Below are 27,001 nucleotides of genomic sequence, written 5' to 3' on the forward strand. Positions count from 1 at the left end.
GCAGATCAAGGCCAGGCCGCTCGAGGAGCAGCGGGCGCTGCAATGGCGTCGATCGGGGGTTTGCCGGCCGCGGGAGATTCCCAAGGCACCACAGTGCGTCCGGGCAACGGGCAGCTGAACTGGACCCGGCTTGTTGCGGGCAGGCGCAGCGTGCAGGCGGGCGCAGCGGGGCGGGACGGGCGGTCGCTGTGGGCGCCGAGGGCTGGGGGTTCTTCAGCGGGAGGGGCGAAGGTTTGGCGATGAGCCGGGGCGGAGAAGGTGAGATGTTGTGGCTGCAGCTGAGGATAAACAAACCTTCGTTTTCCGTTGCTAGAGCCCGACGGCCGCACGCCTGCCTCAGTCAGACGCCGTCACGTGCGCGGCTTGTTATGGACGGCTGCAGCGGCGGCCCAGACCGGCTGATGGATCGCCCTGCAGGACAGGACAACGGTAGGCGGGCACACGCTGGGCTCGGGCGGACTGCAGCGTGTTGGTTCTGCTGGCCGTGGGCGTGGGCGTAGGTAGGCGCGCGCACGATGATGCGGGCGGCAAGCCTGTCGTCATCGGACCCTCGATTCCGCCGACGCAAACCAAACTCACGCGCTCTCGTCCACCTGTTCTCATCCTCCAGCTCCATCTGCATCCTCGCATCTGCACCCACTATCTCACACTTCATCATACAACAACCCCCACCCTATCCACAATGTCGTTCCAGGAGAAGGCTCAGCACCAGATTTCGCAGCTCGACAAAGAGGTACGTCGCCGCCAGGTCTTCCCTGTCCCGCTCGCGGTCGCAATCTCGACGCCAACCGCCCCGTCATCACTACCTGAGCGCTCGAGCTCACCGCTGACCCGTCACGCGTGCGCAGCTGTCCAAGTACCCGGCCCTCGTCAACCTCGAGAAGCAGACCAATGTGCCCAAGGTCTATGCCATCCTCGGCGTTGGCGCCGTCTACTTCTTCCTGATCTTCTTCAACATTGCCGGCGAGTTCCTCGTGAACGTCGTCGGTTTCGCTCTGCCCGGCTACTACTCGCTGGATGCCCTCTTCTCGGCCACTAAGGTCGATGACACTCAGGTACGTGGCTCTCGCGCGAGCTTTGGCCCGCACACCGCCCCGCACGTTTCAAAATAGCTAACAGTCGTTGTAGTGGTTGACGGTACGTCGAACAAAGCGCTTTCAGAGCTCCCCATCGCCGTTTTCATCGTTACTGACAGCTTTTCCGTGCAGTACTGGGTTGTCTTTGCTTTCTTCACGTAAGTGCCCGCTTCCGTGCTTATCGCACCATAGCTCCCGCTGATAAGGATTGCAGTGTGTTTGAGAGCCTGGTCAGCGCCGTCTACTGGTTCCCCTTCTACTACACCTTCAAGTTTGTCCTGATCCTCTGGATGGCCCTGCCCCAGACCTCGTGAGTTAGCCCGGACCCGGCACTAGGCAGTGAACTAATGCATCTACACAGTGGTGCCCAGGTGGTCTTCCGCTCCTTCATCCAGCCTGTTTTCTCGCGCTTCTTCTCGCAGAGCGGCTCCACCGCTGCCAACCTCCGCGCTGCCGCCGACCAGGCCAAGGCCGAGTAAACTGGCTCTCGCGTTTGAAGCGAAAGAAAAATCCGAGCTGCAGCAGCTGCAACTCGGCTGGCTGGTCATATTCCGAAGTGACAAACACATCGGCGGAATATAGACGCTCTTAGGAGTGATTATCTTTGGGACGAATGCTAGCTCTTGGGAGCTTCGAGGGCGATCCCGCTGTAAAGGTAGAGAATGCAGGAGGGATGATGTATGGAAGGATGCAACTATGACTGCTATGGATAGACGATTCCGAGTAATGACAACAAAAGGGATATGCATCTAGCTTCACGTATTTCTGATTCAGCTGTGTTTGTGCGGAGCGGGCTCCTGGGCTTCACGCGCCATGCTTCTACGCGTCTCTGTTCCTCCTTCACCGCTTCGGCTCGCATTTTTTGTCGCCGCTTAGCGCGTTCTTTTCAAGGCGAAGGCCAGAGTTCCGCGCCATCATGACGGAATGACTACCCCGTACTCTGCGTTCTCGCCGGGAGTTCTCCACTAAATTTCACATGTTCATAATCCCGTGTAGCGATCCCGGTCGATCTCATGTCAGGCATCCTGCCAACGGCGGCTCTGCTCGCCTCAAAAATTTGTTGTTGCAGCTGACTTGGCCCAAGGCTAAAAAGAAATTGAGGCGTGTAGGCCACGTTCGCTGGCAGACCGCTCAACACGCACCTGCACCAAGTTTTCGTACCCGACAGCCCAACCACGTCATAGGCACCATAAAACACGGGGGAATTCTCGGCCCCGGTCCCTATTAGTTCCAACAACGCATCGCCGCCAGCCTATCGTTTACTAACCGTGTCGGATCGGATCGAGAGACCGGGATTTCATTCGAGAAAAAGTGTGGAAGGGAGTTCGGCTTCAGGCATCCTCTCGGAGAAACTGGTGGTTGAAGAGCGGATTATGTAACGAGCTTCGCGGCTTGCCGGATTGGTCGAGAATGAGCGCCGGTTTGGTTGGTCGGTGGTCGAGCGCGCTCTAGTGTTTTGATGTGGAAGCGCGTGCTCATTTCGTAGGATGACAATGTGACCCGTATATTTAGAGAGTGACAAGTCAGTGGACCATAACAAACATCCAGAGCGGCGATACCAGAGAATACATAAGTGGAGGAAACATATGCAGCCTTCTAGCGCCGTGTTTCAGCCAAAGGTCGCACAACTGCCCCGTTGACAGCTGGCTGGAAGTGTTTCCGGGCTCGACACCCAAGAATGTATTCTCCAAGGAGACGACACTAGTGCCAGCACCACTGATGCTATTTCAGGCATGAGGAATCGTCGATTTTATCGTGTCACGCCAGACCGTCTGGCCCATTTGTTGTACTACTGTGTAAGTGTTGGCTCAAACGCTTTCCGGTGGGGCGGCTTTGAATTCCTTTTTGGTCGAAGGAGAAAGAAGGTACAGAGGCGAACGCATTTTCTTTGGTACGTAGGTCCCTTCAAGCTGCTCATTTAGCTGCAGGATTGGTTCTTTAGTGTTGTTTTGGATTAGGCATCGTATATGTTCCATGCTGGCATAACATGATTGGCCCAGTTCTATGACAACGCAACGATTCGTCCAAGACTTTGACCTTTCCAAGCCTGTCATACCAGATACATTGTACCATATTTGTGTGCATCTGCAGGATTTATTTGCAGAGCTTCAACGGTCATACTCGTGTCTCAATACCCGCTTTACCTGCCTGTGAACATTGCAAGGGTTTTCGTGGGACCTGGCAAGGCGAAACCTTATGCACTCCACTGTGACAACCTGGCTGTAAGCTCTCGGCAATTGTAGGACATAGTGTAGCTAATCAATCACCTAATCCCTCAATGATTTCTATTCGCTCTCTATGTTTCCGTATGACGATGCCTCGAATAACTTTTTTATCATCCTCCCTTGATATTCCTTTTTGAACTTTAACTGCTTATAGTAATTCTAAAGCCCTAGCCATCTAATGCTTATGACCGTGATGATGGTGATGGCCGTCTTCCCCATCGTGCTCGTGTTCCCCGCCCACCGTCCATTCTGCCCAGTACGAGTCGTCCCACCATTCGTTCAGCTTCTCCTCCTTCCTCTCCAAGTCCACATTTTTCCTGCGCATCAGCTTCTCCCACTTCTTGAACTCTTTGTCGGTCAAGAGGCAAGAGTCCAATATCGCAGTGATCTTCGTCTCGTCCAGACTCTCTCCGATGAACACGATCTCCTGCCTCCTATCACCCCACTCGCCCACGAAGTCCTTCCGAATCGCGGCCGCCACTTCTTCATCTGGCGCCCACTCTTCTTCCGGAAGCTCGCAATACCAGTCTTGCTCGTACTCAACGCGCAGCATCGCACCCGCAGTGTTCCAAGACCCCGCTTGTTGGGGTCTCGTAGCGAACCACAGCCAGCCCTTAGAACGGTGCATCTTAGCCCAGATCGGGTCGGCGGCCTTAGCGGCAACAATGGTAGCCGGGTCGGTGGGTAAAGACTTGAAGAAGGGGTCTTCTTCCTCATAGTCCTCTTCTTGCTCGACGAGATCTTCGCCTTTGGAATCCTTGCGCTTGGACATCATATGTTGCTGGCGTGTCTCGCGGGAGGATGGGGCGTCAGGCATGGCTTCGTCGTCGTCAGTGCCGACGGCGTTGGAGCTGCCCTTCTCAGATACGACGTCTTCCATATCCGAGTCTTCTTCTTCCTCGTCTTCCGGATCGGGCTGGATGAGAACGAATCTGCCAGCGAGCTGCTTGTACAGCTTCATCGGGTCGAAGGGCTTACGTGCCCGGTAGACAAAGCTATTGATACCGTATCTGAAGCAAGAAGGCAACCAGTCAGTATCTTATGCGATGCAGAGGCCATAGAAAGACTCACTCAAGTGTTTCGGGCTTCGGCGCCATCTTCTTCTTGCCATTGACATCCATGACGAACATCTCCTGCAGACTGGCCAGCCAGCCACTCATCATCTGCGCCTCCTCGAGATTGAACGCGCCGCTGCCGACAATCTCCTTGGCGTCCACCTGCGCATGCCGTGTCTCGATGACCTTCGCCTTCGGATTGAGTGCCTTGACGCAGCCCCGAATGCGCTCGCGTGTCGCCCGGTCCACCATGTCCGTCTTGTTGACGACGACGACGTTGGCGAACTCGATCTGGTCGGCCATCAGGTCCGACACGGTTCGCTCGTCCTCGGCCGGCACCTGCTCTGCGTTGCCGTCGCGCGCGTAACGGTCCGTCAGGAAGTCTGCCGTGTTGAATTCGGCGAAGAAGCGGAAGGCGTCTATGACGGTGACCATCGTGTCGATGCGGGCGACCTTTTCGAGCCCACCGGCTTTGGCACTGTGCGTTTTGTGACACTTTGGTCAGTCGAGATCCGCAGTAGTAGCGTAGGGGATGGGAGACAAGCGTGGACGTACACCTTCTCAATGACTTCTCTGTCTTCAAGTTCAATTTCCTCTGGGATGTCGAGCATTTCTGCACTGAGTGCGGCTGTGAATGTTTCGGCAACCTGTTGCGGTTCACTGATGCCGCTGCTCTCGATAAGGACGTAGTCGAACTGACCGCCCCATGCCATGTTGGCCAGTTCGACCAAGAAGTCTCCACGGAGGGTGCAGCAGATGCAGCCTAAACAGTCGTGTCAGTTTGCTAGACCAAGCCCCTGATCTGAAGCGCCGATTGGGAGGAGTGGATTGTACCATTCTGCATCTGGACGAGGTTGCCTTTGTCTTCCTTTCCCGAGAGGCGAGCAACGTGAGCACCGTCAATGTTCACTTCAGCCATGTCATTGACGATGATGGCAATCTTGAGCCCATGTGTGTTTGACTGGAGGATATGCTTGAGAAGTGTTGTTTTGCCACTACCCTGTGTTTCTGTCAGTCTTGATCTTGGAGCATATCTGTACGAGACGTCGATATTCAATTCGGTCTTCCACCTCATGAGGGGGATAGGGGAGGGCGAAGGGCATGTTAGCATACCAGGAAGCCCGAGAGCACAGTGACTGGTAGAAGTTTCTTCTCCATCTTTGTTTTTGCTCTCGTCGCCACCATTGTTGTAAGTTAGGTGTATGAGCGGGAAATTGGATCGAGTTGAGTAGGGAGGGAAAGAGGAAGAAGAAGTAGAAGTAGTCTTAGGGACTGAAGAGAATTTTATAGTTTCAATTGACGCAGAGGGTAGCCACCTGCTTCTCTTTCCCTCGAGCCGCGCTCCACGGCATAGCCGACCCTGTCCACATCAGTAGCCATGGTCAAGGTTGAGCACCTTGGTGTCCATGGGCACCTTGGAGGATGACCCGGTGGTCTTACAGACCCATCTTCCCATCCACTTCCAGAGTGATCGACCAATAAGAATGCATCAGATGGTCAGCTGTTTACGTTGCTTATCTCTTTGTTCTGCAAGTGGCTGATCGTGAACTAGTCCTCAGGGGTCCGACCTTAACTTGAGATGGGCTACATCCTTGGCAGACGAACAACAGAGTAAAAGGATCACACACTTTACGTAGCCAATCGAGCAATATGTAGACGTAGAAACATAAGTCGCGACCGACACAAATTTTGTTCTCATAAATGCTCGTGAGACGTAATAATATCATGATGTGCCGATTAGATCAGCTGTACCTAGGCGACAGAGAAAGTTGGCTTGCTTGTCGAACGAACAGCCACGCTGGGTGCCACAGTGCGCCTATATGAAGCTGGAGTTCTATTGAAAAGTTGGCGCAAAGGAGAAGGGAGGGGCCGGAGTAGTCATGCCATTGGTAGTATACTACGGTGTTCGGGACGAGTGCGATGCTCATAATAAGATGAGAAAGGAATAGAGACAAAGATATGTCCCCTCAAGGAAAGGAAAAGAAGATCATGTGTAGAAAGTGAAGAAATTGTTCCAATGCTTGATTAAAGGTCTAAATGTCGCCGGACGGACAATATTCTACAACGAATCTTTCCAGCATCCCCCGCCATCCCCACACGGACGCGTGGTAGCTATAGGTCTACTTATTCGTACCCAATGGCTCATCCCCAGTCCAACGGTTTTTGGGACACCGTCGTGGTTGCTTTAAATGCTTCACCTCTGGGAAACGTGGCGAGATTGTGTGACTATCAGATCGAGTCACTGTAGTTAGGGAGGATCTATCGAGCAAGCCTCAAACTTCATCCGGGAAAGACGCTGTCCTGTGGCGAAGGTTAGGGATAGTGCTCTGTAGAAACCAACGCGCCAGAGCTTACAATGAAGCTATCCAGTCCCATTTCGAACAGCTCGTTGGCCACCCCTACGCCACCAGGGTGCTCGACAGGCGCGAGAGGGTTCTTCACCACGAACTCGACGTAGAGGTTCGCCCAGATTTGATGCAGGACTATGCGGAGGTTGTTCGTTTTGGTGTCGGTGAGCATGACGAACTTCAGGCGGGTGGGCGTCTCGTAGTAGTGGAGCTTGTATTCGGCGGTGCGGAAGGAAAGGAAGCTGCGATCAAGCTGGAGCATTAGCGACAAGAGTAGAGGCAGCTCCAGGACGTGAGCACCCACGTATCGTCCTCTCCGCCCAGCTGCTTGACCATGTTCCGTAAGGAGAAGACGGAGCCGAACATGAGCTTCGCATCGTCCTCTTTGGACAGGGCCTTGCGCCCGACCTGGCCGTCACCATCGCTCATAAGGCTGCCGCCAGAGGTAGGGCGGCCGGCCTTCGCGTGGTTCGCAGTCGGGCGCAACCATCGCTTGCTGTAGATGCACTCGGCTAGAACGCGGTGAGCAGGCTGCGCAACTCAAGAGCGAGCGCAGGGCGGCATACTGTGGCGGTCGAAGATGTAGAAGGAGTAGATGACCATTTTGGCAGGTTGCCTGCAGGGCCGGGGGCTAGCGGATGGAGATGGGGCGGCCAGATGCGGGATGCAAGATGCGGGATGGGTGGATCGGAGGTTTAGGCCGACGAGTTCTACCTAACGGTCAAGCTTTCCAAGCCGACAAGGGTCCAGGAAAGATCGGCCTGGCGCGGGGTGCAAGCGCATCAGCCTGAGCTTCAACCAAAACCCACCGCGCTGCAGCGCTCACTCTCCTGTCTCCTCCCAGCTGGTTCTGCGCGCGCATTCTTCCCTTCCCGTTCTTGTACCACCCATCGCAGCTCGCCTTCATCCTTACGCTGGTGGCAATGCCGCAGCCCTCGTCGCGCCTGCAACAGCACCTCTCCGCTGATGATATCCCGGGCCTCTACCCCTCTGACAGCCTTTCTCTGGCCGTGCCCGCTACAGACGAGTCCGGCAGACCTCCCGTTATAAAGCATGTGTATGCGCCCTGGAACCTGCCGTATGCCCGCGCCACCTAGGCTGACCCTGACGCCTTTCGCAAACAGCTCTGCGCCCGCTTATCAGAGTCCCTTGCGCCACCACCGTCGCGCTCCCTCTACCAGCAGGGAAATCAAAGTCAGTCTCCCACACTCAATGCCCTGCGCCACCACCGACCCTGACATTGCCGCACCGTAGGAGACGTTGAACGCGCGCTCCGAATACAGCAACAGCGAAGACGATGGCACAGCCCAGCATCGCATCAACCAGTACATAATCGATCAGGAGATCGGGAGGGGCTCTTTTGGCGCCGTTCACCTGGCAGTCGACCAATATGGAAACGAATATGTAAGAGACTTGTTGTGGCAAGCCATGGCAATTCCTATCCAACATACGGCATGCCTACACGAACGAGGACTTTGTGCTGAGCAGGATTTTCACAGGCCGTCAAAGAATTTTCAAAATCAAGGTTGCGCAAACGGGCGCAGTCAAACATGCTTCGCAGCCCGGGCGTGAGGCATCGCAAGAACCAGTACTCCGCTGGCCGCGGCTTCAACCTCCCTCTCCACCGTCACTCCGGCAGCGAACCTAATAACTCCCTAGACCTCATCAAGGAGGAAATTGCTGTCATGAAGAAGCTCAATCACCCCAATCTAGTGTCATTGATCGAGGTGCTCGACGACCCGGACGAGGACTCGTTGTATATGGTGCTAGAGATCTGCAAAAAGGGCGTCGTCATGCGCGTGGGCCTGGATGAGAGAGCAGATCCGTACGAGGACGAGCAGTGCCGATGCTGGTTCCGAGACATGATCCTTGGTATTGAGTACTGTAAGTGATTCCAAAGCAAGCGCCATGCGCTCCTGTAAACTAACCAATCGCTTCTTCAGTGCATGCTCAGGGCATCATTCATCGCGATATCAAGCCCGACAATTGTCTGATTACCGACGATGATGTGCTGAAAATCGTCGACTTTGGCGTCTCTGAAATGTTCGAGAAGGACTCGGAGATGAAGACTAAAAAGTCGGCTGGCTCTCCTGCGTTTATGCCTCCTGAACTTTGCGTCCCGAAGCATGGCGACGTGTCCGGCAAAGCCGCTGACATTTGGTCAATGGGTGTCACGCTGTACTGCTTGCGCTTTGGGCGGATACCGTTCGAGAAGACAGGCATGATTGAGCTCTATGACGCAATCAGGAGCGACAATGTTACGTTGGAAGAGTGCGAAGAAGACTTTGCTGATCTAATGTATCGGATACTGGAGAAAGATCCGGACAAACGCATTACCATGGATGAGCTGAGGGTATGTTGTGAACCGCGAGTCTCCCGCTAGTCCAATGAGTTGACTCGTTCAGAACCATCCCTGGGTGACCCGGAGAGGAACGGACTGCCTTTTGCCCAAGGAAGAGAACATCGCCACTATTATCGAACCCCCTACGGAAGAAGAAGTCAATGCCGCCATCACGGGGAACATGGGTCATTTGATCACTGTGGTAAGCATCCGACGCCTTTGTTCTTTCCCGTCAGTATAACTTACACTGCGCCAAGATGAAAGCTGTAAAACGCTTTAAGCAGCTGCTCTTCAAGAAGCGGCCTGACTTGATGCAAGGAATCTTTGGTCACCGCATGGTTGCACCCCCGCTTTCCATGCGTCCGTACGTCGGAAGGTCGAAGAGCGAAGCGACAGACAACAGGCTGTGCGTGGAGAGCACGCTAGCCACAGAGGGGGTCCATCACGACATTGAGGCGTCGCCGAAGATCGAACAGCTGGCGGATCAACTCCACGAGGCAGGCGTCGCAACACCTGGGAGTGCGGGACAGTCGCCAAGGCTGGATCCTCGAGACACGCAGTCATCGCTGACTTCTGCTGAGCCGCGAACGCCGCGACAGGAGATTGGCAAAGGACAGGCTCATGATCCGTTAGAAGACCAGTTATTTCTTGACCTCAACTGCCCCGCAGGAGAGGAGGTGCCTCCTGATCAACCGCATGTGGTGTGCGAATCGCCAGGTGCGGTGGACATCGACGTGTACGAAAAGGCTTACGAGGAAGAAGTGCAAAGAATCATGGCTCAGCGCGGGCAGAGGCGGCCGACACTCTATCTCACCCGGCGGGTGGAGGGCAAGGAATCGATCCGGCGCAATCCGAGTCTTCTGGATGCCTTGCAGTTGGGCAGCGAAGGCCCCAAGCCTGCAGTGGCGGCGCTAGCCAAGCTGGTCGAGAAAGCCAAGAACAACGCGCAGAGCGAGGCGGGCGAGGGTTCTGGGGAAAGGGAGGCCTGATCGCCCACAGATAGCAACAGTTCCGGGGAGCAAAAGCAATAAACAGGGCAGCACGAGCTCGCGGCCGGCCGCGAGGGTGGCACATGTAATTTGCGAGAGGCGCAAAGATAGAAAACAGAGGGGTACACCAAAGCGTAATAAGAAAGCTTACTTGGATCGACGGCGACAAGCGGGCGCTTCCGTACACAGGCCAATGGCCTCCTCGTGTCCTCTGCCCGCCTCTCGATTCGTCGTCGGCCGCAGGGTGACCTCAATGGCGGAGGTATCCAGATTGTTCGCAATACATACGGCTTCTTGGCGGCGGTCACAATAGTGTCACAAGAGGGGAATTCATTCTCGAAAGTAAGCTGATGCATGCAGGGCAGGAGAAGGGCGCTGCGGCATTTAGATTATTGTCGCGTAGAGTGCCAACAGCCGGCAACGGTGGCGTCGGCGATCGCGCGTGCAGAAGTCTGGCGCGATGTGACGCTCACACGCGACAGGAAGCACGTCGACGGATTTGGCCCTGCGGATGGTGTTGAGAATAATGCTGCGGTGAGGCGTTTTTTTTATTGGCTTCGCCGAACCGGCTCTTCTGAAGAGGAAGACGGCTCCGGATCGAAGGCTTTCCTGGTTTTGTAAGCGGTTAAGCGGACTTGGCTTGAGGGAAAATGAAGAGGGGCTGTCCGCGGACCGGCCGTCCGGCATTCACGCGCGCCCGTCCAGCAGCTGATGGGGATTGTACACGCGCAGCAGCAGCATAGCGCCTCGGGGTGTGGAGCGCAGAACCATGTGAGCAAGCGTGAATGGGCCGGGGGCGGGGCTACGAGGTGCTGCGCCTACCTCATTACCAGTACTCGCCTACGTGCATAGCCACACCGCACACGGCGAGTGCGCGGAGCAGGCTCAGCGAAAGTGCTCTTACAAACAGTTGCTGAGCATCTCTCTGCTGCTGCTGCCGCCCGCGGACGCCGCCGGCGCCCTGGAGGAGAGAGCTAATAAACTTGCCCGGAAGAGAAAAAAGCCGCAACTCACCAGGTCACCTATACTTATTACATCGAAGTCTTTGGTAATCATCGACAAATCTCTGCTCATAGCACTCGCGCTTCTTTCGGCGGTCAAGATCCTACGTCCCAGGTCGTATCACACGTGGTTTGTCAGCGCTGCCAGCTTCCATCAAACAAGCACTTTGCGCCTCGGCTGTGCCAAGGAAGAGAGGCAGGTCTACCTCCGCCGACCGCTTAACCTCGCTCCCTCACGCTGAAGCCATCACACACCTTCCCTTCCCGACCGCGGGAGCGCGCGCTCTTGAAAAAAGCAGTTTTGAAGTCGCCTCAATAACGCACAACCTGGGCTTTGCCCCAGCCCGCGAGACTCTGTCTCGAGACACTTCTCGCCCGCCGACCGTCCTCTCCCCGCGTCACCGCCTTTAAGTCCGATCACATACCCTGTCACAGAATGGCCAACAAGACCTCGCCGGCTGTGAGCTCAAAGGCAACCGGCTCTCCTGTTGCCTCGACTTCGGCATCCTCGATCGCCTCTTCCGAGGGCAACTTCGCCCTCCCTCCGCCGCAGCATGCCACTCCTGCGCAAGCCAACGGCGCGCAAGCAGCAGCAGCAGCCGCCGCCGCCGCCGCCAGGCCCAACCTGCCCGCGAAGAAGCCTACCATGAGCTCGAGAATAAGTGGCATCTTCGGCCGCCGCGAGGACTCTCGGGACAGTTCCAAGGTTAACCTGGCCTCCGAGAAAATTCCCGAGAAGGTAGTTGAAGGCAAGGTGGCGAACGGCGACGGCCCGACCAGCTCGCCCAAACCAGAGCCGCGTCGTCAACCCTCCACGAAAGAGACGAAGCCTGGTAACATGGTGGATCGCTCCAAGAGCAATGCTGAGAAGAAGAAGGAGCAGCAGCAGGCCGCCAACGTCTCCAAACGTTTCAAGCACCTCGAGGATGCCGGCCACGAGCACCAGCTCAGAGTCCAGAGGCGCGAAGAGAAGCTCAAGGATATGTTCCAGAACCTGATGCTCGGGAAGAAGAAAGAAGCGAACCCCGATGAGCAACCTCTGAGTCTGATGTCGGGTTGGGTTGATCAACTACGCAACGACAAAGAGAAGTTCAACATCGACCACAAGGCCGGTGCTAGCTCTTCCATGACGCTGGTGCAGAAATACGGAAAGTGTCAGGAAATTATCGGACGCGGCGCGTTCGGTATTGTCAAGATAGCCCATAAGCCAGACGCGAAGGACCCCAAGCGCGAGCAGTTGTTTGCCGTCAAAGAATTCAAGCAGCGCCCCGGTGAATCTGACAAGAAGTACAACAAGCGCCTGACGTCCGAGTTCTGCATTTCCTCTTCCATGCACCATCCCAACATCATCAATACGCTCGATCTCATCCAGGACGAGAAGGGTGAGTTCTGCGAGGTCATGGAGTACTGCGCCGGTGGAGACCTTTACACTCTCATCCTCGCGGCTGGCCAACTCGAGGTCGTCGAGGCCGATTGCTTCTTCAAGCAGCTCATGCGCGGCGTCGACTACCTCCACGGTATGGGTGTCGCCCACCGTGACCTGAAGCCTGAGAATCTCCTCCTCACTTCTCACGGAGCAATCAAAATCACCGACTTTGGCAATGGCGAGTGCTTCCGTATGGCCTGGGAAGAGGAAGCTCATATGACTGCGGGTATCTGCGGTTCCGCCCCCTACATTGCGCCGGAGGAGTACGTTGATGAAGAATTCGACCCCCGAGCTGTTGACGTCTGGGCCTGTGGCGTCATTTACATGGCCATGAGAACCGGGCGCCATCTTTGGCGAGTCGCAAAGAAGGGCGAGGATGAATTTTACACCAAATATCTCGAGGATCGCAAAGAGGAATCCGGTTACAGGCCTATCGAGGTGCTCCGTCGTGTAAGCGCCTCCTTACCCCCTGCTTTAGTCACGGCTAACAAGCTGGCAGCGCCAATGTCGGAACGTCATATATTCAATTCTCGACCCCAATCCCAATCGCCGCTTGACCGCAGAAGAGGTCAACCGGTCGGAATGGGTTGACCAAATACGTCTCTGCAGGGCCGGAGACGAAGGATTCTAATGAACTTGGGTGGGATATTTGGGATTTTGGCGTTGGCAGACCGCTCACTTGCGATGACGATAATGCTCTTCTCCTGCCGTAAGTCTCTCAACGGCCCGCAGCACTGAACGCGGGTTGCTTTTCTCTTCGAGCTCTCACTACCCCTTTCTTTTTTTTTTCGGCTTATGCATTGCTTTGTTCGAGCGCAGCATACCCTTTCGATGGCATGAGATGCGTTTTCTCTCTGCGTGCATGGCGTTTCGAAGGCATGCTCGGGTCTTAGTGCGCGCAATCCCCCTTTCCCTTTTTTATGCCTTTCTTCTTTTTTTTTTTACTTTGGTTGAAGCAAGCACATGGTTCATGTAGAGAGACGAGAAAGCCGGATGGGTGGTTCTTTGAAAGACGGTCCTTAGCAAGGCCGATGCATGCATACGGGCAAGTTTTGGCGGCAGCGGTACTTCTCGTAAGGATCAGGTATGTCTACGCGCTCTTGTGAGAGAGGCAGCGATTGAGGGCGGGGGCTGGAGGTGGCGAGAGAATGGCATGGGTGGTGGCTGCCCCCGCGCCCGGGACGATAGTAAATGATAAATCAGATGTTGGAAAGAAGGCAGTGCATATGCGGTGACCTGAAAAGTCTGCAGTGCGGGAAGTGGGCTGCAAGCCAGGGCAGGGAGGCTGTTGGTGGTCACACACCGCTGCGGCGATTGCCGGGGTCCAGACGGCGCGGCTCAAACAGCTGAGAGCTGGCTTCTTCGGCCTATGACATCGCCTCCTGCATCTCTCCTGCTGCGAGCTTTCTCCTATGCGCCCATCGAGCATCGACTGACATGTTCAAGCAATGTGCAAGCTTGGCCGACATGTCTTCCTCGCGGCTGTTTTTCTGCACACCGTCGCTTTCGCCGATCCAACCACCGAATCTGCCATTCTCCCTTTCGTCGTCCACCCGCCGTCGATAAGCTCCTTGCCACCCGTCTCCACCTGCAGGTCCAGGGAGATCAACTACATCACCCACACTCTACCGCAGCAATGCCTAAAGTCACGCCCGCCACCGCCGCCCGCTTCTGCGACCGCCGCGAACGATACCGTGTCCGGTGACGGTGGCCCCTCAGCTCCAGTGTCCGCCCCAACGGGCCGTGATGCTGCTGGCCAGACGGGAAATGAGACCGTTTCGAGCGCCACCTCCGGCGCGCAGTCGCCCGGCAGCTCTGGCGAAACGGCCACTGTCTCTGCCACAGGATCGCAAAGCGCAGCAGGCACTGCGCAGCCGTCCACCGAAGCTGTCCACAACCCAGCCGAGCGGGAGGAGGCCGAAGCCGAAGCTGAGACCGATTCACCGCTGGACAACGCCAACTTTCTGTCTTTCGAAGAGTGGAAGAAGCAGAATCTGGCAAAGGCTGGACAGTCGCCGGAGAACGTGGGCCAAGGGCGCGGGACTGCTGGCGCCCAGGGACGGAAGCCGAGGCCGGTTAACATCAACAGCGAGTTGGACTTTCTTGGAGAGGACACGGAGATCGAGCTGGACTTTGGATTTGGCAACAAAGCTGACCGTACGGCAGCCGTTTCGGCCTCGGGCCAGCAGGCGAAGGAGACGGCTGGGGACGATGCCGCCGGCGAGCTGTCGCACCGGCCACGCAGCAAGGACGCCGGGAAGACGTGTAAAGAGCGCTTCAACTACGCCTCCTTCGACTGTGCCGCCACGGTGCTCAAGACAAACTCGCAGTGCAAGAGCTCGTCGTCCCTCCTGGTCGAGAACAAGGATAGCTACATGCTCAATGAATGTGGTGCCGAGAACAAATTCGTCATTGTTGAGCTTTGCGACGACATTCTGGTCGACACCGTTGTTCTTGCCAACTTCGAGTTTTTCAGTTCCATGTTCCGCACCTTCAGAGTCAGCGTGTCCGATCGTTACCCGGTGAAGCTGGAACGCTGGAAAGAGCTTGGCACCTTTGAGGCCAGAAATAGCCGCGACATTCAGGCATTCCTTGTTGAGAATCCGCTAATTTGGGCTCGTTACCTCAGGATCGAATTCCTTTCGCATTTTGGCAACGAGTTCTACTGTCCTGTGTCACTTCTCAGGGTGCACGGCACGACCATGATGGAAGAGTTCCGCCACCAAGAAGAGGCGGCCCGCGGAGAGGAAGATTTAGATGAAGTTATTGAGAGCGAGAGCCAAGCCCTTCCCGCAATTCAACCGAATGCACAAGAGCAAGTACCTGTTGAGATACCTGCTGCTGAGCCACCAAAGGAAGCCGACCCGGCTGCACCTGCGGATGCAACGCCTGGGGGCGCTGAAGATTCAACACAATCTGAAGCGGCCAATCAAGGCGTTGATGGTTCTCCCACAGCTGATGATCGACCCACTCCCAAGGACAGTACTACGTCTGTTGTGCCGGACGGTAGCACGAGTCAAACTAACTCGCAGCCCGTCTCGTCCGTCACACCACCAGGCCGCCCAGACTCGGCGGATCAGCCGTCCAGCAACGTCACCCAAGCGTCGCATAATCAAACCGACGTTGAACAGCCCAAACATGCATCGACGTCGACGGACGGCCCGCGAGTAGACGCGGGAGATTCGGCTAGTTCCAGCCAAAATGCCACGAACGCGTCCACCATTGCTTCGTCCGACGGGGACCAGAAGAACTCTCCACCTCCCAAGGATGGATCAAACGTGGCAGCAAATGGCACGTCGACGAGATCCATCCAATCTGGCGAGGGGACCAAGGCTTCGGCCACGCAGCCACCAAATACGACGCCCACGACTCAGGAGAGCTTTTTCAAGTCGATCCACAAGCGGCTGCAGATGTTGGAGTCCAATTCGACGCTGTCGCTGCAGTACATTGAAGATCAGTCGCGCATTCTCAGGGATGCGTTCACCAAGGTGGAAAAGCGACAGCTGGGAAAGACGGAGAAGTTTTTGGATCAGCTGAACAGCACGGTCATGGCAGAACTAAGGGAATTTGTGAGTGTCTCGTCCACGTGCAGCGCACTTACGGCCGCTAACGCACTGCAGAGGCAGCAGTACGACCAGCTCTGGCAGTCGACGGTGATTGAGTTGGAGAACCGCCGCGAGCAGCACCAGCGCGAGATGCTGGCCATCAGCACGCGCCTGACGCTCCTTGCAGATGAACTGGTGTTTCAGAAGCGGATGGCGGTGGTGCAATCAACGCTGATTCTCCTGTGCCTGGGCCTCGTGCTTTTCGTGCGGTCGGGAAGCAGCTACCTGGAGCTGCCGCTGGTACAGCAGATGATGCAGAAGTCCCAAACGGCGCTGCGCCTGCAGTTCGACAGCCCGGCCAGCAGTCCCCCTCCCAGTTACCGGCGCCACGGCCATTCGTCGTCGACCGAGGAGCGTAAGCGGTTCCGGTTCTTCGGCTCGAGCAGCGGGAACTTGTCAGACGCGTCGACGGACGGGGCGCGCAGCCCAGCGTTGGAGTTCTCGCCGCCGACGCCGACGTCGGACGCGGAGGGCGAGATGTTGTCTGGCGAGCAGAGCCCGGAGCCGCTGCGCAAGACGCACAGCAGCCCGTCGACGCCCAGGGGCTTCCGGGACGGCAGCAAGCTCAACTGGGAGCAGGCGAGCGAGGCGAAGGTGCTCGGAGTGGGCGACGGGCAGACTTTAATGAGGCGGAGAAGTCCGCTCCGGCGCGGCGAGAGCGCTGGCGACCTTTACGAAGGGTCGCAGGCGGAGCACAAAGAGAGCGGCAAGGCTGGCGGCGCAGATCCCAATCAGCCTGGAGATTCGGGTGGGTCGGCGTCAGATTCTGACGACTGTCTCGGATATATATGACGCGCGCGCAGCATGCCGAATAGCGATCAAAAGGGCAACGTCGCTGCCGGCTCGGGACCAGGGGGCTGGCGGTTGGCGAGCAATCACGCTGGACGGGCTTGTTGGCGGGCGCACGTGGTGTCGGTCTGTGGAGGCGGCGTGCGTGGTTATTACGTTGCGCAGGCATAGAGCATTGATTAATTAACGGCCAATTGATCCACCGCGGCGTGGAGATCTCGGGAGTATTTATGGTGAGGTCGCGAGAGCAGTTCGTGAGAGCCGCTTCCCCTAACGGCAGCGTGGGAGATCGCCGGCTCGCGTGCTGGGCGGGCTCTGGTGGGCGCACGTGCGGTGCAGCTTGGTCAGAGGCGTCGAGGCGGCAGGGCCATCATCATCAGCCATGCAGCCCGCGCCCGATGTGGAGCCCTGAACGGCTTGTGTCCGAACTCTATTGACTAGTCCAGGCCACGTTTGCCGGGCAGCAGCTTGGCCAGCAGCAGAGGAGCGCGCGGGCTATTTTCAGCCCCGGCGCTCGGACGGCGGGTGCGGTGCGGTGCGCTGGGTGAGCCAGAGCTGGCGCGAGCCTGGGATCGCGGGCTGCGGCTGAGAGTCGAGCGGGTGGTGCTGGCGCGAGTGGCGCATAGTCATGAGCCCAGCGCGGGGCTGGCCATGGCAATGACAGAGCGAGCGCAGTCACGAGCACACCTCGCGCGCTGTAGCCTACCAGGCGCCTCAAACGGCGCGGAGTCAGCGTGCCCCTGGCCGGCGGGCTGGCCACTGGCGAGGGCCCTCTGCGTCCCCCCTCCTCCGCCAGAGGCGATCCTCCGCCGGGCCTGAGCAGCAGCAGGCGCAGCGGCCACTGCTGCTGGCCCAGAGGCGCCAAACACCATGGCTCGCGACGCTGCGCCGGGCCCTAGAGGCGCCCTAGACCCGCGGCGGCGGGAGAGCATGCCTGCTGCGTCGTGCCTGCCCGCTGCCCGACTGCGAGGCTGCACGTGATGTCCCAGAGCCCGCCGCGCACTGGGCGGTTGCGTCGAACGAACACGCACCGCAACCTCTGCCATCCATTCCCCAGCCCAGCTGCATCATTCTCCCTCTGCAAAAGCCCTCACGCTCCTCGCGTTCTTGTCGTGCCCCTCCCAGACCCCTCCGACGCCCCTCGAGCGCTGCGCCGGGCCTCCAGGGACGCTTAACCTGATTCACGCGCCTTGTGACCCGCAGAGGCCTCTCTACCTTTAGCGCGGCGGCCACTCTGCTCTCCAGACGGGGCCCGCAGCATCATCACCTCCGCTTGTCATTCCCTCCGAAACCACGAGCCCCCCGCCCGCAAGCTGCTCAACTCTCGGCCTGTCACCGCGCCGCATCTCATCCACACCCACCCTGCGACACCCGCGCGCTGCATTGCAAGCCCGCTCTAAGCTTGCCCGTCCCGCTCACGCAGCGTCGCCAATCGACGGAGCCCACGCCCACCACCACCCGCCCTCCTCCTCCGCCGCCCGCGCCGCTGCCCCAACCAAGGATCATCGCCAAACAGCTGCGACGCCTCTCCGTGCCCGCGCTGCCCACAACACCCACGCTCCGCCCGAGAGAGCGCCAGCTGCCCACGACGGACCTCGTCGCCAAGCCCAAGCCACTCTCCCGCCGCCTCCTCTCCACCAGCCCGCCCTTCTCGCGATAGCAATTCACCCATTCTGACCCTAGCACCCGGCTGAGCACGCCGCAATGTCGCAAAACCGGCCATCGGCTTTCTCGAGCCTACGCATGGGTGGTAAGGACGCAATGCCCGCCGTCTCGTGTGTGTGTGCATGCTGGCTGACGTTGCCCCCCCACAGAGGTTATCCGGGAGAAGGTCCAGGATGGCTTGACCGGCGAGTACAAGGACCTGGCCTACACGCAGTGCAAGATCGTCGGCAATGGCTCGTTCGGCGTCGTCTTCCAGACCAAGCTCTCGCCCAGCGGCGAGGACGCCGCCATCAAGCGGGTCCTGCAGGACAAGCGGTTCAAGGTGCGCCCGCCGAGCGGATCTCCCCTCCCCTCTCCCTGTGCGATGGACGTGCCCATTGACTCGTGACGCGTGACAGAACCGTGAGCTGCAGATCATGCGCATCGTGCGCCACCCCAACATCGTCGAGCTGAAGGCCTTCTTCTACAACAATGGCGAGCGGGTACGCATTGGCATTGCCCCCTCCCGCTAAGCGACTCGGCTGACAATCGCCCGCAGAAGGATGAAGTCTACCTCAACCTCGTGCTTGAATACGTCCCGGAGACCGTCTATCGCGCATCGAGATATTTCAACAAGCTGAAGACCGTCATGCCCATTCTTGAAGTCAAGCTCTACATCTACCAGCTCTTCCGCTCCCTCGCCTACATCCACTCGCAGGGTATCTGCCACCGAGACATCAAGCCCCAGAACCTCCTGCTCGACCCCAACACCGGCATCCTGAAGCTCTGCGATTTCGGCAGCGCAAAGATCCTCGTCGAGAACGAGCCCAACGTCTCCTACATCTGCTCGCGCTACTACAGAGCGCCGGAGCTGATTTTCGGGGCGACCAACTACACAACGAAGATCGGTACGTCATCGCAATTTCGGTCGCTTCTCTTGTTCGCGTGATCTGCTTACCTAATACGACGCCACCCCTATAGATGTGTGGTCTACTGGATGCGTGATGGCAGAGCTGATGCTCGGCCAGCCGCTGTTCCCCGGCGAGTCGGGCATTGACCAGCTCGTCGAGATCATCAAGGTCCTGGGAACGCCGACTAGGGATCAGATCCGCACCATGAACCCCAACTACATGGAGCACAAGTTCCCGCAGATCAAGCCGCACCCGTTTAACAAGGTAGGGAGGGGACGATCAATTGGTTTTCACGTTGGCATTTTTCTGACACTCGGGCGTCACCAGGTTTTCCGTAAGGCTGATCCCAACGCCATTGACCTGATTTCCAAGCTGCTCGAGTACACGCCCACGCAGAGGCTTTCCGCTGTCGAGGCCATGGTTCACCCCTTCTTTGATGAGCTCAGGGACCCTAACACCAGGTTCCCGGATTCCCGTCATCCCAACGGCGCCGTGAAGGAGCTGCCGAACCTCTTTGAATTCACGCACCATGGTATGTTCTTTGAGTGATGTCCGACGAGCGATGCTGACGGTTGAAAGAACTCTCGATTGCGCCCCAACTCAACACCAAGCTCGTGCCCCCGCACATCCGCCCCACCCTGGTCGCTCGGGGGTTAGACATTGAGTCGCCCGACTTCAAGCCGCTCACGAAAGACCAGATGATGGCTCGGTTGGACTAGAGACGCCCCGGGCATATGCGTCATGAAGTCATGTTATGTCTTTCATTGCTCTGGCACGGCATCTCTTCTTCTCGCCCCGGGCTTGGTTTCAAAGGGCAAAGAATTGGGTTGATGGCCGCTGCCTTCCAGCGACAAACATGGAGGGCACTCGAGTACACGCGCGGCCCGTTACCCGGATGGACGGAATCGGAAAAAAAAATTTTCACGACTAACATCATGTTTCCTTCATCGGGCAGACGTCTAACTTGCTCGGTCCCCCGCGCTTTGGTTGCTCCGTAGATGTCACTTGTTCTGCCCAACGGCGCTTCTCGAAACTGGGTACGCAGCAATCAAAATTGAAGGGTTCTGATGGATCACTGGAGAGTCGGGAAGCTTGAAGCCCAAGGCTTCTGCATGAGCGTCTTTCTTTCTTTTTCTTTTTTCTTCCAATGGCGGGTTTCCAGCTTCTGTTGTTCAGTCTCCATCTTCGGCTCTTTCCCCGGGGTCATTTGGGATACGTGGGGGAGCTTTGGCTCTGGTTGTGGACACGCGGGACAGGCTCTGGGTTTTCGTGGTTGCAAACGTGTTGTATCGGTGAGAGGAATACCAATGGTGGTAGATTTCAACATTTTTTTTCTCCTTGTTCCCTTTTCTTACCCCATTTTTCTGAAAGCGAAGTGAGAGCAGCAGCGGCCTATTCTTCCCGAACATTTCTCTCAACCGGTGGGTGTGAAAAACGTTTTCTTGCTCTCTCCTTTCACGCTCTCGTCAAAAGACTCGGAAATCGGTTGCTTCTTTGGCACAGCTTTACTTATTCGGCGGGAGCAAGGGCTGCTGAAAAAATCGTTGGCTTGGATTTCATTGCTGGTGCTGGAGACGTTGGCTATTGAAGACATCGCGAGTGAGCCAGACCGGCTCGGGCCACATACCAACCACGGGTGGGGATTCTTTGCTTTCCGGGACTGGCAACGGTGCGGTTCTACTTGACATGGGATGTTGTGCTCCAGGGACTGTCTCTTCGACTGAAAGATGTTGCTTGACCCGTTTTCATCTTCACCGTCATCATTATCCTTGCCCATGTCTGGTCCATCATCATCGTTGCGCGCATACACGCATACACAGACTACAATCACAATAATGCTTAGGCACTTCATATGCACGCCTTCTGTCTTGGTCAGGTGCTTGCCCCATGTGCAGCAGCAACTGCAACAGCTGCAGGTGCAAGAGCATATGCACATGCATGAGGTATGAGATGTTGAACTCTTCAGGGTTTGCTTAAATTGGCGTTCTTCAGATTGCAACCACTCTTCTTCAACCACCACCACCAACAACAGCAGGCCTTCTGCGAGCTCCAAGCCTCTTGGCCTTTGCACAGCAGACTTACTTCAACCATGGCGAGCGCCATGGAAGGTATTGCCTACCAGGATGCTTCGACGTATCATCAAGACATCCGTGAGGTGGCGCGTGAATTCAGGGAGCATGCTCATGAAGACTTGGAAGATGGCGAGGTGGAAGACGATACGGGAGGTCTGAGTCCAAAGCGGCTGGATCTTGCATTTCACTTCGAGTCGACCATGGTGTTGGATGGGGTGAGGCCGGCCGGGGCAAACACACCAAACACGCCAAGCGAACCGGCGTTTCGTCGGGACATGCGCGTGCCCGTGGGCCCGCGCAAGCTCTTGGAAGCTCGCAGGCGCCGCAACAATTCCTGGCAGGCACATTCGCGCCGCGTTCCCCAACCCTCCTACTACAGCATCTACAAGGACTGGGACAAGGCCGGCGACTTCTACCGGCCCGCTCCGTCGCCCTCGACTAAGCACCGTCCCCGCTGTGCCCACTCCGAACTCCACGGAGACGACGACATGGCTGACGGCCCTTCGCCGCGGCCGTCTGGTCGCTTCTACGACCGCGGCAACAAGCGCAAGCGCAGGTACAACGGTACGGATACCCGCCTTTTCGACTGTTTCTGCTCAGAAACTGACCCAATCGTGCGCAGATGACGAATGGGATGACCGCCGCGACGAACGCAGGCCTACGCGCCGCCGCATGGAGGAGCCCATCATCGGCAAGATGCGCAGGCAGCTGCTGACCATTGCCGAGTCCCCCGCCAGGGACGCCGAGGACGATGCGCGCGACATTGCCCGCCTGGCCTCGGACAATTACGAAGACGAGGAGGCCAAGGCCAGCTTCCTCCACCTGATCATCCAGCTGGTCACCGAGCAGCCGTTCAAGATTCCTTTCTCTGCGGCTGTCGTTCTCTACATCAACGACACGAAGCCTGAGCTGGCCAAGGAGGTGCTCAGCGAGACGCAGAAGATCACGCAGGAGAATCTGGAAGCGGGCAATTGGAGGACCTTCAAGCTTCTGCTACGCTTCCTAGCGTGTCTCCAAGGCTTGTTCGAGGGCGACGGCGTTTTCACGATCCTGGACGAGCTCTTCAGCAGGGCTGTGGACTTGCAAGCTGCTTCCACTGAAGATGTGAGTGGACGAAGACGTCCGGAGAGTCTTGACACGAATGCTAATTTCTCTTCGCAGACCGTCGGCCTTGAGCTCGTGAAAATCATTCTCCTTACGGTCCCCTACGTCATCTCTACTGGTGCCCCTGGTGCCCAGGAGAGTGCCACGGCCATTCTCGAGAAGACGGAAATCGTAGCGTCCGCCTCGCACGTTTTGGAGGCCATGGTCGAGCAGTTCCCGGGCGTTGCAGGAAACACCGATGAGAGGCCGTACGGGTACCAGAGTGTGATTTCATTTCTGCAGAAGCAGCTCCAGAACGAGGCTGAGAAGGGCTGGAAGCTTTCGTTCATCCCGAAGCCCTACAAGCCGGTCAAGAGGGAGAACGGCTCTGAAGAGGTCAAGGAACCGACCAAGTACGAGTTCCCGACCATCAACGTCCCTTCACCCGTCAACCCAGGACCGCGGCCCCTCTTCCCCGAGTCGTACTTTTCCCTGTACGCCGATCAGGATGTTGAGACTGTGCCCAAGACCTCGGACATTGCGGCGTCGTTGCTCCGTGATTCGCTCGTCGACACCATCAACATTCTCGACTACAACCGTGTGGCCGTGGCTAAGTTCCTGATCGAGATTGACTGCTACTGGGCTCCGGACACGTTTGTCAAGCGCGGCACTCCTTTCGACAGGCTCAAGGAAACTGAAGAGCACGGAACATGGAAGCCCGAGGATGTGGCGGTCGATGCAGTCTTCTCGCAGATGTTCACGCTTCCCACTCCCGAGCACAAGCTTGTCTACTACCATGCCATCATCACCGAAGCCTGCAAGCTGGCTCCTGGCGCCATTGCCCCCAGTCTTGGCCGTGCTATTCGGTTCCTGTTCCGCCAGGTGGATGTTATGGACATGGAGCTTACTTACCGTTTCTTGGACTGGTTTGCTCACCACCTGAGCAATTTCGACTTCCGCTGGAAGTGGACTGAGTGGAGTGAGGAGGCCGAGATGCCTGACGTTCACCCGCGCAAGGCCTTCATCATCGGAGCTTTGGACAAGGAAATCCGGCTGAGTTTCGCCAAGCGCATCAGGGAGACGTTGCCCCCGGAGTGGCCCAACCTGATTTCTGAGGCCAAGGAGAAGGATACTCCCGACTTCAAGTATGAGTCTGATCAGACTCCCTACGCTCCGGAGGGTCGTGAACTTTTGTCGTTGCTTAAGAAGAAGGCACCGGAGGATGAGATTCAGGAGGTCATCAACAAAATTCACCAGCAGGCTGCAGAGCACAACGTTGCGGACGTGCTGGTCCCTTCGACGGATGCTTACGTCACTTGCATCTGCTACATTGGATCAAAATCGCTCTCACACGTTCTGTCCTGCATCGAGCGCTGCAAGGAGCGCCTTCTCGCCATTGGCCCGGCCTCAGAGACGGCTCGCAGGCAGATCATCACCAGCGTGGCCGACTACTGGAAGGACCAGCCCGGCATCGCTGTCAACATTGTGGATAAGCTGCTCAACTACACGATCCTCTCGCCCATGGGCGTCGTACAGTGGGCGCTCGGCGATCGTCTTGGAGCCGGCGTCTCCCTTTCCGAGAGCTGGATCTTCGAGATGGTTGCCGGTACCGTGGGCAAGGTTACCAACCGTGTTCGTCAGATCGTTTCTGCTCGGCTTCAGAAAGGCTTGCCGGAGGAGCAGCTGCAGCTGCTGGACGACACGCTGACCAAGGAGCGCGACGCCATGAGACAACTTTTCCAGGTCATCGACGACGTCACCACCGGTCTGGCTCAGGGCGCGGCTGACGGCTTCATCGAGGCGGACGGCACCAAGGGCATGGACGAGGAGAAGGGCAAGCTGATCAAGGCTTGGGGCGAGCGCTGGTCCCGCGTCTTCAGGAGGAAGGCGGCGGTCGAGGAGGCCATCGTCGGCGAGGCCATAGTCGAAGCCAAGGTGGCCGCTCTGAACGCGGCGGTCGAGGCGGAGAAGGCGGCGGCGGAGAAGGCTGCTGCCGAGGCTGAGGCGGCGGCTGCGGAAACGGCGGCGGCAGAGGCGGAGGCTGCTATCGAGGGCGCTAACGGCACGAGCGAGCTGATGGCTGTGGAGGAGACTGCTCCGTAAAGGAGGAATCGAGTTGGCTGCGGGGTGAACAATTACAAGGCGGCGAGTCAAGTGCTGCCCACAACCAAAACATGATATGCTGTATACTAGGGTATCCCCATTTCCCACTTTTTTCTTTTTTTTTCTTTCTTAGCTCTCTCCTGGTCAGTAGCATTACTGGAGGCCAAGCCAGCTAGCACAGGCGATTTGCGTGGCGATTGATTTGGTTGATTGAAAAGGGTTCTTTGCCGGACGGTGGGAATAGGGGAGACAAGATAGCAATAAAAAAAGACCAAAAAGATTTTATAGGGATCCAGTCTGTTACTGTTCATTCCTCTGCTGTATCACAGATGCAACCGCGCGAGGAAGATGTTTATGCTTATTCGGGTGGTCAGTATGCTATTTGTCATGTCTTTAGCTTCATGAGCAGCTTCAACTACCGTGAGCGGAAGCTCGATCGACTGCTGTAGCCTACCTGGTCGGCAATTGTGGCGTGATTATGGACGCCACGACAAGTTCGGATGAACCCCGCAGCACTGCGCCACGATTCCTACATGCAGCTGCATCCGCGACTACAACTTCACTTCACCGCCATTCACGAGAGAAGTCCACAATCGCTCCGCACCGCGTGCAGAGCAGTCCCAAGCAACCCAAAATGCTCCAATGACTGCTCCAGTAGCCCTCGGACGATGTTCAACCAGCTTCCCAACACCGGGTGCCAAATCGACTAGGCATTCGAGTGGAGAGCTATACCAACCGCTTACGCATCTGAACTCGATTCGTCTTCTTGAGATACAGCCTGGAACACTCGCAGAACCCATACATTGCCGTCTCTTCGTATCGCACCTGGATCGACATTCACCATCGCCATCTTACGAAGCAATTTCGTACGTATGGGGCAGTCCGGACATTCGTGAATCGGTCAAATGCAATGAGGCCACCATCAGGATCACCAGCAACCTGGCGGCCGCGCTGCGGCGTTTTCGCTCGCCAACGGAACCGCGGGTCGTTTGGGCCGACGGCATCTGCATCAACCAGGCCGACGATAGCGAAAAAGGCCACCAGGTCAGACTGATGCGCCTGATCTACAAGCGCGCAGCACGCGTGCTCGTCTGGCTGGGCCAACCTTCCAGCGACGAACAGCCCCGAGCCGCCTTCAACGCCCTCTGCGCCCTGGTAAACCAGACTCTCACCCCAAACGACCCGCCCGCGACGTGGGACGAGCAAGACGACACCTCGGATCATCCGCATCTCCTGAGCAGCTCGTCCCGCATCAACTCCGACGACAGCCTCTTCTCCGCCACCACCACCGCCTCTTCCACCTCCTCTATCTCCTCTATCTCCTCCCTATCCTCCCTGTCCCTAACCTCCACCGCCTCCACCGCCGAACCAGCCGGCAGCAGCAGCAGCGCAAAGCAGCGCAGCTCAGCCATCCTCGCAGACCGCTGGGCGGCGCTGGCGCCCTTCTTCGGGCTGGCGTGGTTCCGGCGCGTGTGGGTGATCCAGGAGGTCGCCCTGTCGTCGGCGGCGACGGCGCTGCACTGGGGCCGCGCACGCATCGCGTGGGCGCTCGTCGCGCGCGCCACGGACCGCATCGTCGCACTCAAGCACCGCCTGCCGCTGCACCGCCTGCCCGGCGCCCTGCACGCGCACCTCATGGGCGACTTGTGGCAGGCGGAGCAGCGGCGGAATGTCGTCGTCGTCGAGGAGGGGAAGGGGGAGGGGGAGAAGGGGGAAAAGGAGGAGGAGGAACGCATGACGTTCGACGAGCTGCACGCGAAGACGATCGCTCTGTCGTTTGTTGCTAGCGATCCGCGCGATCGTGTGTATGGGTTGTTGGGTATCCCGACGAGGGAGACGGAGCCGGATGAGGGACTGCTGTATCTGGAGCCTGATTATGGCGTCAATCTGGTTGGTGTGCATGTCAGGCTGCTACAGAAGCGGCGTATGCTGTTGCTGGAGAATAGTAATACCCCGTCCCTGTGAGAGAAAATGTTAGATGCGAGACATGAACTCCTTGCGCTGGTGGAAGGGTGGTGTGTCTGAACACCGTTCTGATGGCAGCGTTTGATCTTCGAGTTATCATACTTCATCTTTGGTAGACTTCGTAAGTCACTCTACTGCATCTCGAGGGAACCAGCTGCGCAGTGTTAAGACGATGCTGTAAAGGAAGGGGAATGGTACTGATGTTGATATACGTCGAACACTATACTCGGATTCTACTCCACTGTACAGTTAAATACAAATGCTAAATAATTTGGCAATATAGAGCGTTGGGTCTCACGTAGAGAATGTGTATGATGTCGAGAGGATACACAGTAAGCAACAGTGGCACTTAACCATGATGGTTGACG

At 57.3% G+C, this 27,001-nt stretch overlaps 8 protein-coding genes across 8 annotated transcripts; 6 read left to right on the forward strand and 2 right to left on the reverse strand.

Annotated features, from left to right (window-relative positions):
- Window positions 1–682: 682 nt before the first annotated feature.
- On the forward strand, window positions 683–1,555 carry LTHEOB_308 (Membrane biogenesis protein Yop1; the record flags this gene model as incomplete). Its single annotated transcript, XM_035511963.1, has 6 exons — window positions 683–733; window positions 849–1,055; window positions 1,129–1,137; window positions 1,209–1,234; window positions 1,291–1,386; window positions 1,438–1,555. The coding sequence occupies 6 exons, from the start codon at window positions 683–685 to the stop codon at window positions 1,553–1,555; spliced, it is 507 nt and encodes a 168-aa protein (XP_035372310.1).
- A 1,921-nt stretch (window positions 1,556–3,476) lies between these two features.
- Window positions 3,477–5,541, reverse strand: LTHEOB_309 (uncharacterized protein; the record flags this gene model as incomplete). The annotated part of the gene is made up of 5 exons (XM_035511974.1): window positions 3,477–4,311; window positions 4,373–4,834; window positions 4,912–5,119; window positions 5,191–5,356; window positions 5,470–5,541. 5 exons carry the CDS (start codon window positions 5,539–5,541, stop codon window positions 3,477–3,479), a joined length of 1,743 nt encoding a protein of 580 aa, XP_035372311.1.
- A 1,095-nt stretch (window positions 5,542–6,636) lies between these two features.
- Window positions 6,637–7,307, reverse strand: LTHEOB_310 (Sybindin-like protein; the record flags this gene model as incomplete). The annotated part of the gene is made up of 4 exons (XM_035511986.1): window positions 6,637–6,657; window positions 6,712–6,946; window positions 7,009–7,216; window positions 7,271–7,307. The coding sequence occupies 4 exons, from the start codon at window positions 7,305–7,307 to the stop codon at window positions 6,637–6,639; spliced, it is 501 nt and encodes a 166-aa protein (XP_035372312.1).
- Window positions 7,308–7,627: 320 nt separating this feature from the next.
- Window positions 7,628–10,034, forward strand: LTHEOB_311 (Calcium calmodulin-dependent protein kinase kinase; the record flags this gene model as incomplete). Its single annotated transcript, XM_035511997.1, has 7 exons — window positions 7,628–7,761; window positions 7,829–7,898; window positions 7,959–8,108; window positions 8,204–8,588; window positions 8,648–9,057; window positions 9,110–9,247; window positions 9,303–10,034. The coding sequence occupies 7 exons, from the start codon at window positions 7,628–7,630 to the stop codon at window positions 10,032–10,034; spliced, it is 2,019 nt and encodes a 672-aa protein (XP_035372313.1).
- A 1,437-nt stretch (window positions 10,035–11,471) lies between these two features.
- Window positions 11,472–16,858, forward strand: LTHEOB_312 (Sad1/UNC-like protein; the record flags this gene model as incomplete). The annotated part of the gene is made up of 3 exons (XM_035512008.1): window positions 11,472–12,911; window positions 13,025–13,170; window positions 14,056–16,858. 3 exons carry the CDS (start codon window positions 11,472–11,474, stop codon window positions 16,856–16,858), a joined length of 4,389 nt encoding a protein of 1,462 aa, XP_035372314.1.
- A 1,701-nt stretch (window positions 16,859–18,559) lies between these two features.
- Window positions 18,560–20,129, forward strand: LTHEOB_313 (Glycogen synthase kinase; the record flags this gene model as incomplete). The annotated part of the gene is made up of 7 exons (XM_035512019.1): window positions 18,560–18,605; window positions 18,670–18,842; window positions 18,919–19,002; window positions 19,059–19,407; window positions 19,481–19,674; window positions 19,738–19,942; window positions 19,990–20,129. 7 exons carry the CDS (start codon window positions 18,560–18,562, stop codon window positions 20,127–20,129), a joined length of 1,191 nt encoding a protein of 396 aa, XP_035372315.1.
- A 1,370-nt stretch (window positions 20,130–21,499) lies between these two features.
- On the forward strand, window positions 21,500–24,668 carry LTHEOB_314 (Cap binding protein; the record flags this gene model as incomplete). The annotated part of the gene is made up of 3 exons (XM_035512030.1): window positions 21,500–22,046; window positions 22,105–22,586; window positions 22,644–24,668. The coding sequence occupies 3 exons, from the start codon at window positions 21,500–21,502 to the stop codon at window positions 24,666–24,668; spliced, it is 3,054 nt and encodes a 1,017-aa protein (XP_035372316.1).
- A 642-nt stretch (window positions 24,669–25,310) lies between these two features.
- LTHEOB_315 (Heterokaryon incompatibility protein) lies at window positions 25,311–26,633 on the forward strand (the record flags this gene model as incomplete). The annotated part of the gene is made up of 1 exon (XM_035512041.1): window positions 25,311–26,633. The coding sequence occupies one exon, from the start codon at window positions 25,311–25,313 to the stop codon at window positions 26,631–26,633; it is 1,323 nt and encodes a 440-aa protein (XP_035372317.1).
- Window positions 26,634–27,001: the final 368 nt, after the last annotated feature.

This window comes from Lasiodiplodia theobromae (assembly GCF_012971845.1).
Source record: "Lasiodiplodia theobromae strain AM2As chromosome Unknown scaffold_1, whole genome shotgun sequence".
Lineage (NCBI taxonomy): Eukaryota > Fungi > Ascomycota > Dothideomycetes > Botryosphaeriales > Botryosphaeriaceae > Lasiodiplodia > Lasiodiplodia theobromae.